The sequence below is a fragment of the Cervus elaphus genome, chromosome 5 (assembly GCF_910594005.1).
Source record: "Cervus elaphus chromosome 5, mCerEla1.1, whole genome shotgun sequence".
NCBI lineage: Eukaryota > Metazoa > Chordata > Mammalia > Artiodactyla > Cervidae > Cervus > Cervus elaphus.
Window position 1 is genome coordinate 112,381,046 of NC_057819.1, and position 12,172 is coordinate 112,393,217.

Consider the following 12,172-nt stretch of genomic DNA (forward strand, 5'->3'; position numbering starts at 1 on the left):
ATCAGTCTGCCATTTTTAATCAGAAGTTCATGCCTACAATCTAACTGATTTTTGGACATTATCATAGTGAATGGGATGTATCAAAGAATAGCAGTGTGTTTTAAAGACATCATTCTGGTGATTGGGATTAGGGATGATGAGGACGGACTGGGGAGGGGAGCACTCAGGCTGGTGGGGAGAATGCTTAGGAAGATGCAGAGATGGGCTTCTCACCCAGCTGTAGCAGGATAGAGACAACAACATAGAGGGCACAGGCAGTCCTTGCCTCAGGATCACAGCTCACATCTAGGGGCCCCTCACCCCAGTTCTCCTCCAGGACGGGCTCCACCTGGAAGGAAATCCACTGGACTGTAAAAACTGAGAACAAGGAAATATACCAAAAATGGCAACTATGTGGCCATACCCCTTAGTCCCGAGTCCATAGCAGAGGTCCTAATCCACCTCGGCACACTTTCCTGCAGAGCCTGGGGAGCCTCATACTCCCAAATGGTAATAGACACTGCTGATGCGTCAACATGGGGCTGATTGCCCTCCTGGAACTAATAGTTTCCCACTCCCTCTCCAGCCCACAGGCAAACAGCAGAGCCTAAAAACCCCATCCTGAATTGTCCTGAAAACTACATGTCCAAGGAATTGCCACAAACTGGCTGCGTAGATGTGAGCTGGCAGTGGACTATGAAGTAGGAAGCGAGGTCAATGAGGTTTCTGGGTCCCTTGAGAGCATGGGCAGTCACTTCCACTAGGACCTGGGCCCTCAGCTCAGGCTATCTTACCTTGTCCTTCATGTGGGGCAAGGTCCCCTTATCTAGGGCCTCAGCAACAAACTGCCGGACCTCAGACAGCTCTGGGGACAAGAGAGAGGGTGGTCAGCAGAGAGGCAGGGCACATAGTGGGACAGGGCTTCGCTGTCTGATCAGACCCCGGACAAGCATCACAGAAGGTTCCAGAGAACCCCAGAGTGGCTAGACGGGGATTATTTCCACTGGGTTTCTGCTTTCCTCTTAGCCTGCAGGAGGTCGGAGACTGCACCATGGGGAAAGAGGAGGCAGTCCCTCCATCCCTGTCCTGGGGAAGATGGCTGGTTTGTGAAGTGTGAAGTCTGTGCCTCACAAAATGTAAGAGGCAGTGATAACTCCCTTCCTCCCAAGAGTTGACTCCCCACAGGTCCCTCTGCTCACATGCCCTCCATGCCAGCTTATATCCAAGCCCCTCCTCACCCTTCAGGGCATCCAGGATATCCCAAATGGTTTCTGCGCGTGCCTCTATCAAGACTCCAGCAGCATTGAAAAGACTGCTTATGAGAGAATTCGCCGCGTTGTTCATCTGTAGCTCCCCGGAGCACTGGACCTCAGACACCTAGGACCAGGAGATGGGAGAGAGGAGCCTGGTCCCATTAGAGTGGATTGTCTCCCCACTGGTCCCTCCCTCTCTCTGCCCTCTTCTTCCTTGGGCCTCTTACTCTTCGCTCTAGATCCTGCAGCTCTTCATCACTGTGGAGGCACTTAGTCAAGCAGTTTAGCACCTCTTTTTGCTCCTCTGGAGTCAGATCCTGGAGGACTCGCACCATACCCTGAACCCTCTCTGTTATGCTTTGGAAACTCTCCAAACTCAAGGACTCCCCTGTAGAGGCAGAAATTGGGTAGAACCCAATCCCTTCAGCCTAGCAAGCTCCATTTCCAAGTCCCCCCAGACCCCATTGTTGATCTACCTTTCTTCTGGAGACCACTTCTCTGTAACTTCCCTTCTTCTAGTCTTTTTCTGTTAACATGAAGCAGATCGATAACCCATCATCACTGCCTTCTGCTGACCCCACTTCCACCTCCCAGCTCACCCTCAATTCTTCTCCACCTCCGGGAAATCAAAGCTTACGTAGTTCTTGCCATTCAAAGTGCAAGCTTTGAACCACAGTAGGAGTGATGAGGATTTAGAGAAAGTTAGAGCAGTGGTTCTCAATCTTGACTGTGCATGAGAATCCCCTGCAGAGTAATTAAAACCCCCAGTGCCCAGACCAGACCACACCCCCAGATCAGCTAAATCAGAATTTCCAGAAGTGGAACTCAGTCATCACTACTTTCAACATTTCCCTCAGGTGATATCAGTGTACCAGTGAGAATCACTGTGTTCAGAGGAGATAGATGCAACCTCTAAAGTGGAAACCTACTTTTGGCACTGCCCTCCCTTCTCCAGGGCATGGCAACCCACTCCAGTATTCTTGCCTGAGAATCCCATGGACAGAGGAGACTGGTGAGACACAGTCCACGGGGTTGCACAGAGTCGGACACGACTGAAGAGACTGAGCACGTACTACCCTTCGCCTCCCAACACTCTCCACTACTACTACCACACACACACGCATGCACACACACTCAGCTGCCGCACTTGAACTGCATTCCTTGGGGCCAGAGGGCTCAAAGGTGAGGACTGCAGCTACCCTGAACATAGCTGGCCTCCATCCTTACCCAACCACGGTGAACCGCCATCTTTCTCTGCAGAGAGAGGAAGAATAATCTCAGTGAGTCCTCAGGTCACCTCCACCCCAGCTCACCCCATGGACATTCTTGTCCCAGTGGTGGGGGTTCTCAATTCTAGACTCTGAGCCCTCACTGCCTATGCTGGGGAGCCTGCAACCTCATCATGGTGTATAAATGACAAAGTACTATATTTACAGACCCCTTCCTACACTCAGAGATAGGCAGCCACAGGCATATGCCTAAGATGATTGAAGGAGAAAGGGAAGTCCAGAGAGAAGCACCCATGCCCTTAGCCACTCAGAAAATTTGGGTGACAGCAGGAACTGGAATCTATTCCCTGACTCCTCTGTGATGGCACTTAAGATTGACAGAGAATCTCACCTGAGCTAGCAAGACCTCGCCAGAACTGAACCTGCAGCTTCTACAACTTTCAGTAATTTCTCTTGAGTGTTCTACTCCACCTAGACTTCTACTCCACCTAGAACCTCGCTCCACTCCTTCACAAGGGCCCTTAGGCAGAACAACCGTTATGGGATTCAGGGGAAGGTCAGAGGAAGCCACACACCGAATCATACGGGTCTCCTGGTCTAGTCCTAGTTCCTTTTAAGGTTAGTACAACCTGGGGGCTGTAGGCCTATTGAGCGGCAGAGCCAGGCCAAGACCCTGAGACTATCTGACTCCTAGTCCAGTGTTCATGCTGTTGTGTGAGAACTGGCCAGGCAATTCAACTGTGCTTTGTAAGCCAATAGGCCTTCTGTAAGGACTGTGAACCCAGAATCCAGCCCACTGACCTACACAGGGCAAGTCAGAGTTGGCGGAGCCTAGAAACCCTAGGCCAGCATGCAATCCAACCTACTTATCCAACAGGCAGATTTTCCTCCTGCCCTCACCTTGGCTCAAACTTGAGTGCATCCTGTTACATTCTCAGCACTGATGACTCTATAATTCCAGGTCATTTGCTATCCTCTTTTTAAAACCAGTATCCCTGCCAATTCTAGAATGATGAACAGGAAGCCCACTCACTCACCTTCTGGAAAGGATCTGGTTTCGTCAAAGAAACAAATATCTTAACCAGTTTTTAAAAAGAGAGGAAGAGAGATCAGTTGTTAGAAAGCCCAGTTCTCTCTCTGTAAGTTCTTCTTTTTAATATCTCCCCAGTCTTCCCAGCCTGCCCAACAGGAAAAATAAATTCTGGGAGAGAGACAGGAGCTAACACCTCTAGGGAAGAATTGGGTTTCCCAGGTGGCTCAGCAGTAAAGAATCCGCCTGCCAATGCAGGAGACACAGGTTCGATCCCTGTGTTTGGGAAGATTCCCTGGAGAAGGAAATGGCAACCACCCACTCTAATATTCCTGCCTGGGAAATCCCATGGACAGAGGAGCCTGGCAGGCTACAATCCATGGGGTTGCAAAAGAACTGGACATGACTTAGCGACTAAGCAACAACACCCTCCATCCTTCTTCCCAGTCCCTGAAACTTCCCCCCACCTTCCAGGTCACCAGGACACCTACAGACTGACACAGACCCCAGTTGAACTGACCCCCACCTTCTTCATGTGTTCAGCTCCCCTATCCCACCCCACCCCCTGACCCCACGAGGCCTAGCTTACCCATCCTCTCCGCGCTGGGGAAGACAAGCTGCTTTACCCGATAGGCCAGGACCTTCTCAGGGGTGATGGTCACTTCCTCTTCATTCTAGGAAAAAGGAGCGATGTAGATTGACCCCTCAGTTCCTGACATAATTACCTTGCCTGATCCCCCAAACATTCCTGGGAGGTAGACATTATTACCCTCAATTTACAGATGAGAGAACCGAAGCTCTGAGAGGGTCAGCAGATGAGCCCATTTCACATCAGCAGAGTTGATATTTGATTCCACATCTGATTTCATTTCCATTTCATTCAACAAATATTTATGGGGAATTCCCTGGCTGTCCAGTGGCTAGGACCCAACACTTTCACTGCCAGGGGCCTGGGATCGATCCTTGCTTGGGGAACTAAATTTCCACAAGCCACATGGTGTGGCCAAAAAAAAAAAAATTTATGGAGGACAAAACATGCCTGCTTTGCTCCAGGCATCACGGCTCCTGTTGTCCTGCCTCCTAAAAAGGTAGGAAGACAATGAACAAGCAAACAACACCTGTATAATTATGAGCCATGGGAAGCGCTAGGAAGCCAATGAAAACAGAGCACCGCCAGAGATTTAAAGGGGAGAGACTGTGTGATACTATATACTTTCTTGGGGCAAGAAGAGAAGTTGTAAGAAGGCCAAGGAGCAGGCAAGACTGCTCAGAAAAGTCTAGAGGAAGAGATGAGGAGCCTGGTGTCTGGGCTGGCAGCCCCTGACCTGCAGTGGGTGAGCCAAGCTGGCTTGCCCACAGTCCCTGTCTCCAGAGATCCTAACCTTGCTTTCGTATTGGAGATCAGAAAGTTCCAACAGGATCTGAAAACTAAGTTGCTTTTTACATTTCAGAGTTTCAGTCTTTGCTATCTTCACAGTTTCTGTCACTAGATACAGGTCTTCTCTCTTCGCCTGGATTGATTGGAATGAAGAAGGCAGTTCCTTCTTCAGCTTCCTGGAAGGAGTAAAAGGGGGAATGAGAGGGGCCCCACCTCCTAGGCACATCTCTCCCTCCCCACCAGTTACTCTGTATTTGAGAGTAAGTGCTCCTGAGGTCAGAAAACCAAGGAACATGGAACCCCTGTCAAAGTTCACTTTACCCACCATGGAGGGGAAGGGGTGCAAAGTGGGAAGGGAACCCACTAGCATTTCTGGAAGATTAGAGTATGCCAGCACAGTGAAATACTTCACATGTTGTTTCATTTAACCCTCTCCACACCCGCATGATATAGGCAGGCTTGCATTCATTTTTCATATGAAACTGAGGCTTAGAGACAGGTCCTGAATGGTCCAAGTTCACACAGCAAATGAGCAGAGATGGGATTCAAGCCCCGGTCTGTATGAGTCCAAAGCTTCTGCCCTTCTCATGGCACTGAGATGGGCATGTGCCCAGCCCAGAGCAGCCCCTTCTCTGAGAAGCAGTCCCAGCTCCCTACACGGGTCTCTGGGACCTGGTTGTGTATTGTCCACCTTCAGGGTCCATGTGCCATTTCTGATTCCATAAGGGAATTCATGGGCTTCCCTAGTAGCTCAGAGGGTAAAGCAACCACCTGCAATGCAGAAGACCTGGGTTCAATCCCTGGATCGGGAAGATCCTCTGGAGAAGGAAATGGCAACCCACTCCAGTATTCTTGCCTGGAGAATCCCATGGACAGAGGAGCCTGTGGGCTACAGTCCATGGGGTCGCAAAGAGTCAGACACGACTGAGCGACTAACACACAAGGAAATTCATTTTGTGACTTAACACAGCCTGGTGGAACTTCTGGTGTTTGCAGCCAAAAGACCTCTCTACATCCTTGCCTCTGGTGACCTTCCTTTACCTACCTGCCCCCACACAACTCTATTTACACACTCAACATAGCCTCACCCTAGAAACAATGCATTCTAGAAAAAAAATAAGTTCCCTCAGCAAAGGCCCCTCCCCAGCAAGACTGTGGTGGTAGGAGCAGGTCAAAGGACCAGTCCAATTTCACTGGAAGCCTTTCAGTTCTGAATTAAAAAGGGGAAACAAAAGGCATCCACCCTGCCCAGGGAGGGCTAGCCCAGGAAAACAGAGGGGCCTCTTTCCCTGAACCAGCCACGCTTTCCAACGATTCCAGCTAGGGGAGAAGCCACCAATACCAGCCACAATATAACTGCTGAGGCGGAGGCTGCTGGAGTCCCTCGGAGGGACCATGCCCCCAGCTATCAGCATGTCTGTAGCCCCTGATCGTTGCCACTCTGGTGGGGCGGGGTGATGGCACTTCCTGTGCAGGAAATGTTCAACCGGGGTGCTTTGATTTCACCTTGCTTCCCCTCAGCTCTCTTCTTGAATACTTACCATGTGCTGGGGATAAACAGCGAGGTTAGTAAAGACGGTCCCTGGTCACAAGCTGTTCTTAGTGCAGCGAGGGACAGGTACATGGAAACCACGGACTTGCCAACAAAGCAAAGTGAAACAAGCACAGAACGAAGGTTTGGGCAACACAGTTTAAGAAAACAGAGGAGTGTGGTCTCAAAACCAGCCAGTTTGCTCCAAGTCAGATCCATCAGTTACCCTGGAGGACAGCAGGAAAGGAAGTGAATTGGGGACCTCAGAAGAAGGGCTCCTGGAGGCTGGTTCTGGATGAATGAGAAGGCTTGCTAAGGCTGGACAAGAGGAGGGCATGCTTGAATAAGGACTGGGTTGAGGTGGGGAGGAGTACTGGGAATAGGGAGTGACAGGCAGCACCAGCCAGGGCTCCCCCCACCTCCAATGGCCTAGGTGCCCCAAAATATGGGCTGCTCCCTCTCTCCTTCTCCCTTGCTGTCCACCTCCAGCCTCACTTGTTCCTAAGGGAATCCAGGAATTTGAAGGGTATCTCGCACTTTTTCAACTTTAGATATTCATCTCATGGAAAATGTGGAATGCTATTTTAAATGTCATTTTGGGGGAAAATTTCACTGTCCAATTTTCCTTTGAGTCTTCGACGTCCAGAATTTCAAAGTTACCATCTTGACCTGGAAAGAGAAAGGTAAGGTCACAATGTCGTTATTATCACTGAGGCTAACCCAAAAGATCTCTAGAAGATCCTTGCTGATGTGCCCATCCTGGGCTCCCCTCATGATCCCCTTCTCTTCTGAGCAAGTCTTCCAGCCATGGCTCTCCAGCCAATGCTGTTCTCCCCGGAAGTTATCATAGCTGGAGCCCACTCTGCCACATTCTTACCAAATGACCTTGGGTAAGTCACTTCACCTCTGAATCTGTTTCTCATCTATAGAAGGAGAATATTCATAGCACCTACTTCCAGTGCTTGAGGAGATTAAATCATGCAGCTAGCACTTAGCACACTGCTAAATGCTCAGTAAATGTGAACTAGTCCTATTAAACCATTTGAGAGGTTGAAATGAAACAAAGAAAAGTAAAGCGAAAGAATTAGGAGCCCCTGACCACCTGGCTTCCCAGGTGGTGCTAGTGGTAAAGAACCCGCCTGCCAATAGAGGAGACAATGAGACTTGGGTTCGATCCCTGGGTTGGGAAGATTCCCCTGGAGTAGGAAATGGCAACTCGCTCCAGTATTGTTCCATGGAGAATAATGGACAGAGGAGCCAGGAGGGCTATAGACCATGGGGTCACAAAGAGTTGGACATGACTGAGGGAATGAACACAACCTTTGGGAAATAAAAACAGAGCAGAGTTCAATCTCTGTGTTTGTGTGACCTAAGCAGGTGTAAAGTGAGGCAACTCTGGAAAGTTGCCCACCAGCATGGACTCTGCCTGGCCTTGCATAAGGCCTTGTGTAAGGGCCTAGAGTCCAAGTCCATTGCAGCCCCAGAGTTAATGGCGAGTGTGTGGAGACGCTGCCAAGTTGAGTGCCTTTCTCTCAGACCTCCCAGTTCTGAGCCCACAGAGGAGGGAGAGAATCTACTGCTGCATTTTAGGGGTGGGCCTGGATTTCTAGAGAAAAAAATGCATTTTGAAACTGGTGGAAACATGACAGACCTGGAAACAATGCCTGAAATCAGTCCTGTGTGTGTGACGCTAATGTCTCAGGGCCCATTTGTTTCTTGAGTAACGTAAAACTTGGTGTACTTTATCAAAGAGAAAGAAAAATCAAACCTCATGCACACAAAGGCTACAGCGTGGGAGAATTCCCTGGTCCAGTAGTGAGGACTCCATACTTCCACTGCAGGGAGCATGGGTTTGATCCCTGGCTGGGGAACTAGATCCCACTAGCCATGCGACATAGCCCACACAGTACAGAGAAGGGCAGCGGGGAAGAGTAACGTGACAATGAAGAAACCTAACAGGTACTACCTCAGCCAGGTGACCAAGGTCAGTATCAACAGTGATAAGTCTTGTTGACAGTACATAGCCTTGCTATGAGGGTTTCCCAGGCAGCTCAGTGGCAAAGAATGCTCTGGCAATGCAGGAGATGCAGGTTTGATCCCAGAATCAGGAAGGTCCCCTAGAGAAGGAAATGGCAATCCACTCCAGTTACCTGGAAATCCCATGGATGGAGGAGCCTAGTGGGCTTAAGCAACAGCAGCAGCAAACCCTTGACATGATGTGGTGAGAACAGCACTTTACCTCTGTAATCTTTCCCCGCCCTCCAAACCCATTTCCTAGGTCTAAGAGACAGAAAAAAAAAATCAGACAAATCTCAGTAGAGAGGCATCCTACAATATGCCTGACAGCTGCTGCTGCTAAGTCACGTCAGTCATGTCCGACTCTGTGCGACCCCATAAACAGCAGCCCACCAGGCTCCCCCATCCCTGGGGACCAGGCAAGAACACTGGAGTGGGTTGCCATGTCCTTCTCCAATGCGTGAAAGTGAAAAGTGAAAGCGAAGTCGCTCAGTCGTGTCCGACTCTTCGCGACCCCATGGACTGCAGCCTACCAGGCTCCTCCATCCATTGGATTTTCCAGGCAAGAGTACTGGAGTGGGCTGCCATTGCCTTCTCCAATATGCCTGACTAGTACTCCTCAAAACTGCCAAGGCCATTAAAAACAAGAAAATTCTGAGACACTGTCACAGCTGAGAGGAGCCTAAGGAGATGTGACAACTAAATGTAACATGATGTCCTGGATGGGATCCTGGAACAGAAAAAGGACACTAGATGAAAACCAAAGATATCTGAATAAAACTAAAGAAATCTGAATAAAACTTTGTTGCTGTTCAGTCACTCAGTCATGTCTGACTCTTTCCAGCTCCATGGACCACAGCACATCAGGCTTCCCTGTCCTTGACTATCTCCCGGAGCTTGCTCAAACTCATGTCCATTGAGTTGGTGATGCCTTCCAACCATCTCATCCTCTGTCACCCTCTTCTTCTCCTGCCCTCAGTCTTTCCCAGTATCAGGGCCTTTTCCCATGAGTTGGCTCTTCACATCAGGTAATGGACTTTAATTTTTAAAAAACCTATGTACAAACATCCACACCAAATAGTTAAAAATAATAATGTTTCAAAAAGAAGCAGGTCAAATTGCTAAAAATCAATTTAAATTATCAGTTCACCTCATTCTTAATTTTTTTAAAGTTTGGTTTCACCTCTGTCTCTGAATTTTTTATGCAAACAGAATTTCCCTTAAAGGAAGTTAACCTTGTCGATTTTCCATAATTAAACTTGCCCCTGCTGCCCCTGGAGAATAATGTGATCATTGCAAAACATCCTAGTCCTACTTTGAAGTTTTTTATTTTTGTCATTTGGCAAACTGATTTTTTGTGGGGGGGCGGTGGGGTAGTTGGCCATGCTGGGCGGCATGTAGGACCTTAGTTCCCAGGAACTTAGTTCCCCTACAAGGGCTCGAACCTGTGCCCCCTGCAGTGGAAGTTCGGAGTCCTATCTACTGGACCACTAGGGAAGTCCCTGATTTTGATTTTGATTTTTTTGAAAACTAGCTTTTAGTAAATTGACTCTTGGCAATTCAATTTTCAGAAAATCGACGCAGAGTCTTTGAAAAATGCTAATCTGAAATTTTCCTAAAGATGCTTGCTTGCTGAATTAAACTCCACTTGTGGAAAAGCCCATCACCTCTGAGCAATCTGGGTACAGTTCTTGATCACATAATAGTCATACGTGGCAGGTGCTCTAGAACCATACAGTGGTGTTGTTAGAATTCTTTTCCATCTCTTGCAGAGAACCAAAAGGATTTTGGTAGAGATGTCTGAGCTGTAAAACTCCTCACCATGAGGCATGAGATGCCGTAATAAAGTCTCCAAGAGAAGGTTCATCGACACCTCTCCTGGGACTTCTGAAACCCAAGAAACCCCAGGAATTGGGAATCGCTGAGCTTGGAAGCAGGAGAATGGGACAGACTTCTCTCCTAAGGCCTCTGAACCCTTACGGAGTTCTGCTGACCAGCAACTTCCCATTCAACCCATATCCCCAGGGAAAGGGAAGGGCTAATAACTGCCACCAGCAAAAAGCCTGGGGAGAACTTTTATTGAATGCTCCTTCTTGCCGGCACTGTGATAAATGATTTACATAATTCACCTCATTTGACTCTTGCAACAGTCTTCTCAAGTTGACAGATGAGGAAACAAGCACAGATAAAGCAACTTGTCCAGAGGTTACCCAGCTGGCAAGTGTGGCAGAGCCAGGTTTTGAAGTCAGACGCCCCCCAGTTCTAAAGCCTGAGTCCTTTCTTAACCACTATGCAAATTGTTTGCATTTATTTATATGTTTCAATGATTAACTTTATAAACACATGAGAAGACCTCAGCTAATTTAAAAGCGAATTATTTACAAAGGGAAAAAATAGGAAAGAAGACTATTTAGGAATAGTTTGCAAGAAAAACAAACTGCCACTTCCCCTATTCCCTTCTCCCCATGCAGCTCTCTTAAGCATTTCTTAAGTTGAGGTGTATGGATACGTACATACAAATTCTACGGTTTCTTTGTTGACTGGTTGACCTGGTTGATAGCAATGGGGCATTGAGAGAGGGGCAGAGTAGGAGTGGGCAAAGTCTCTCACCACCTCATACTGACCTTGGAACTCAGGAACCACCATATCAAATGGTACTTCACTCTCCAGGATGTCTTTCAGGGTGAGGTTTGTCTTGTCATACTGGTATCCAAAGAAACGTCTCCTCTTCTTCACCAGACAGAAGCAGTGGAATTTGTCAGCATCCGTGAAGCTTCTGACAGCAATCAACTCTCCACTGTTGTCTAGCTCTTCAACCACAACTCTTGTGACTGACTCAAATAGTGTGGGCATTGTGCCTGGACCAACTGGGGAAAGGAAGTCAATTGCAGTTGGGGGCAGGGGGATATTGGTTCAGGTTTTATGATCTTCTACTTTTGGCAGATCCAAAAGTTCTAGGCCAACCAGAACTTGGAATGATTTGTCTTCCCTGTTTCTAGGTGTGGCATTCACTACAAACTAAGATGGAATGACCATTACAAATGCCAGACTCTCCTGGTAGAACCCTTCTGGAGGAAGGCTGGAATGGCGATTGCCCCAAAAGGAAAGTGAGACCTGTTTTCTGAGTCTCCCACAGCAGAGTTGCTCAGAGGGACCTGATGGGTGGCAAGGCAGTCCCACCATCCCCAAACCTTACCAGTGCTGATGAACAGAGGAACCAGGAAGAGATGAAGGGCCTGGCTGCAGACCTCACGTTACCAACCCCAACAGACGACTTCTTCCCTTGGCTCTGACTCCTGGGCCTCCCTCCCTTCCTGTTCTGCAAGGCAGTTGGATGGGTGCCCCTACCCACAATTTCCCAGTAAGATGGTGATAAACTGGTCTCAGAAGGAAACAGAAAGGGTAGTACCCTACCTTTATACTTAAAGAGTGGCTTGCAGCTGGGTACCCTGGACAGCCACACACCACCAAATCCTGTCTCCTCCATTTCCGGTCACCTTCTGAAGGATTCCCTCATATTTGGTAAAAGCAAATGAATCCTGAAACCTCACCTGGGATATCTCCCGCCACCCACTCTCTGCTTCACCCTCTCCCTGGTCTACTTTTGGCCCCTGTACCTCTCCACTCGCCGGCCATGCGGAACCTTCCACAGGCCCATCACCAGTCCAGCCTGACATACCCACCACGTTGGAGCCCTCAGGCTCTCTTCCCCCTAAATCCTTCCTACTCTTTCCTCTTCCATCAATCACTCTGCCC

At 48.7% G+C, this 12,172-nt stretch overlaps 1 protein-coding gene across 1 annotated transcript in view; it reads right to left on the reverse strand.

The window, feature by feature from the left end:
- The window catches only part of GSDMB (gasdermin B), a 13,514-nt gene continuing 1,342 nt past the window's right edge, over nt 1–12,172 (reverse strand). The window contains 12 exon segments of the mRNA XM_043904445.1: nt 1–328; nt 774–844; nt 1,218–1,356; nt 1,460–1,620; nt 2,460–2,486; nt 3,499–3,537; nt 4,081–4,165; nt 4,874–5,045; nt 6,896–6,948; nt 6,951–7,069; nt 8,416–8,517; nt 11,041–11,283. Coding sequence (XP_043760380.1) covers nt 185–328; nt 774–844; nt 1,218–1,356; nt 1,460–1,620; nt 2,460–2,486; nt 3,499–3,537; nt 4,081–4,165; nt 4,874–5,045; nt 6,896–6,948; nt 6,951–7,069; nt 8,416–8,517; nt 11,041–11,283 — 1,355 coding nt within the window. The 3' untranslated portion in view covers nt 1–184.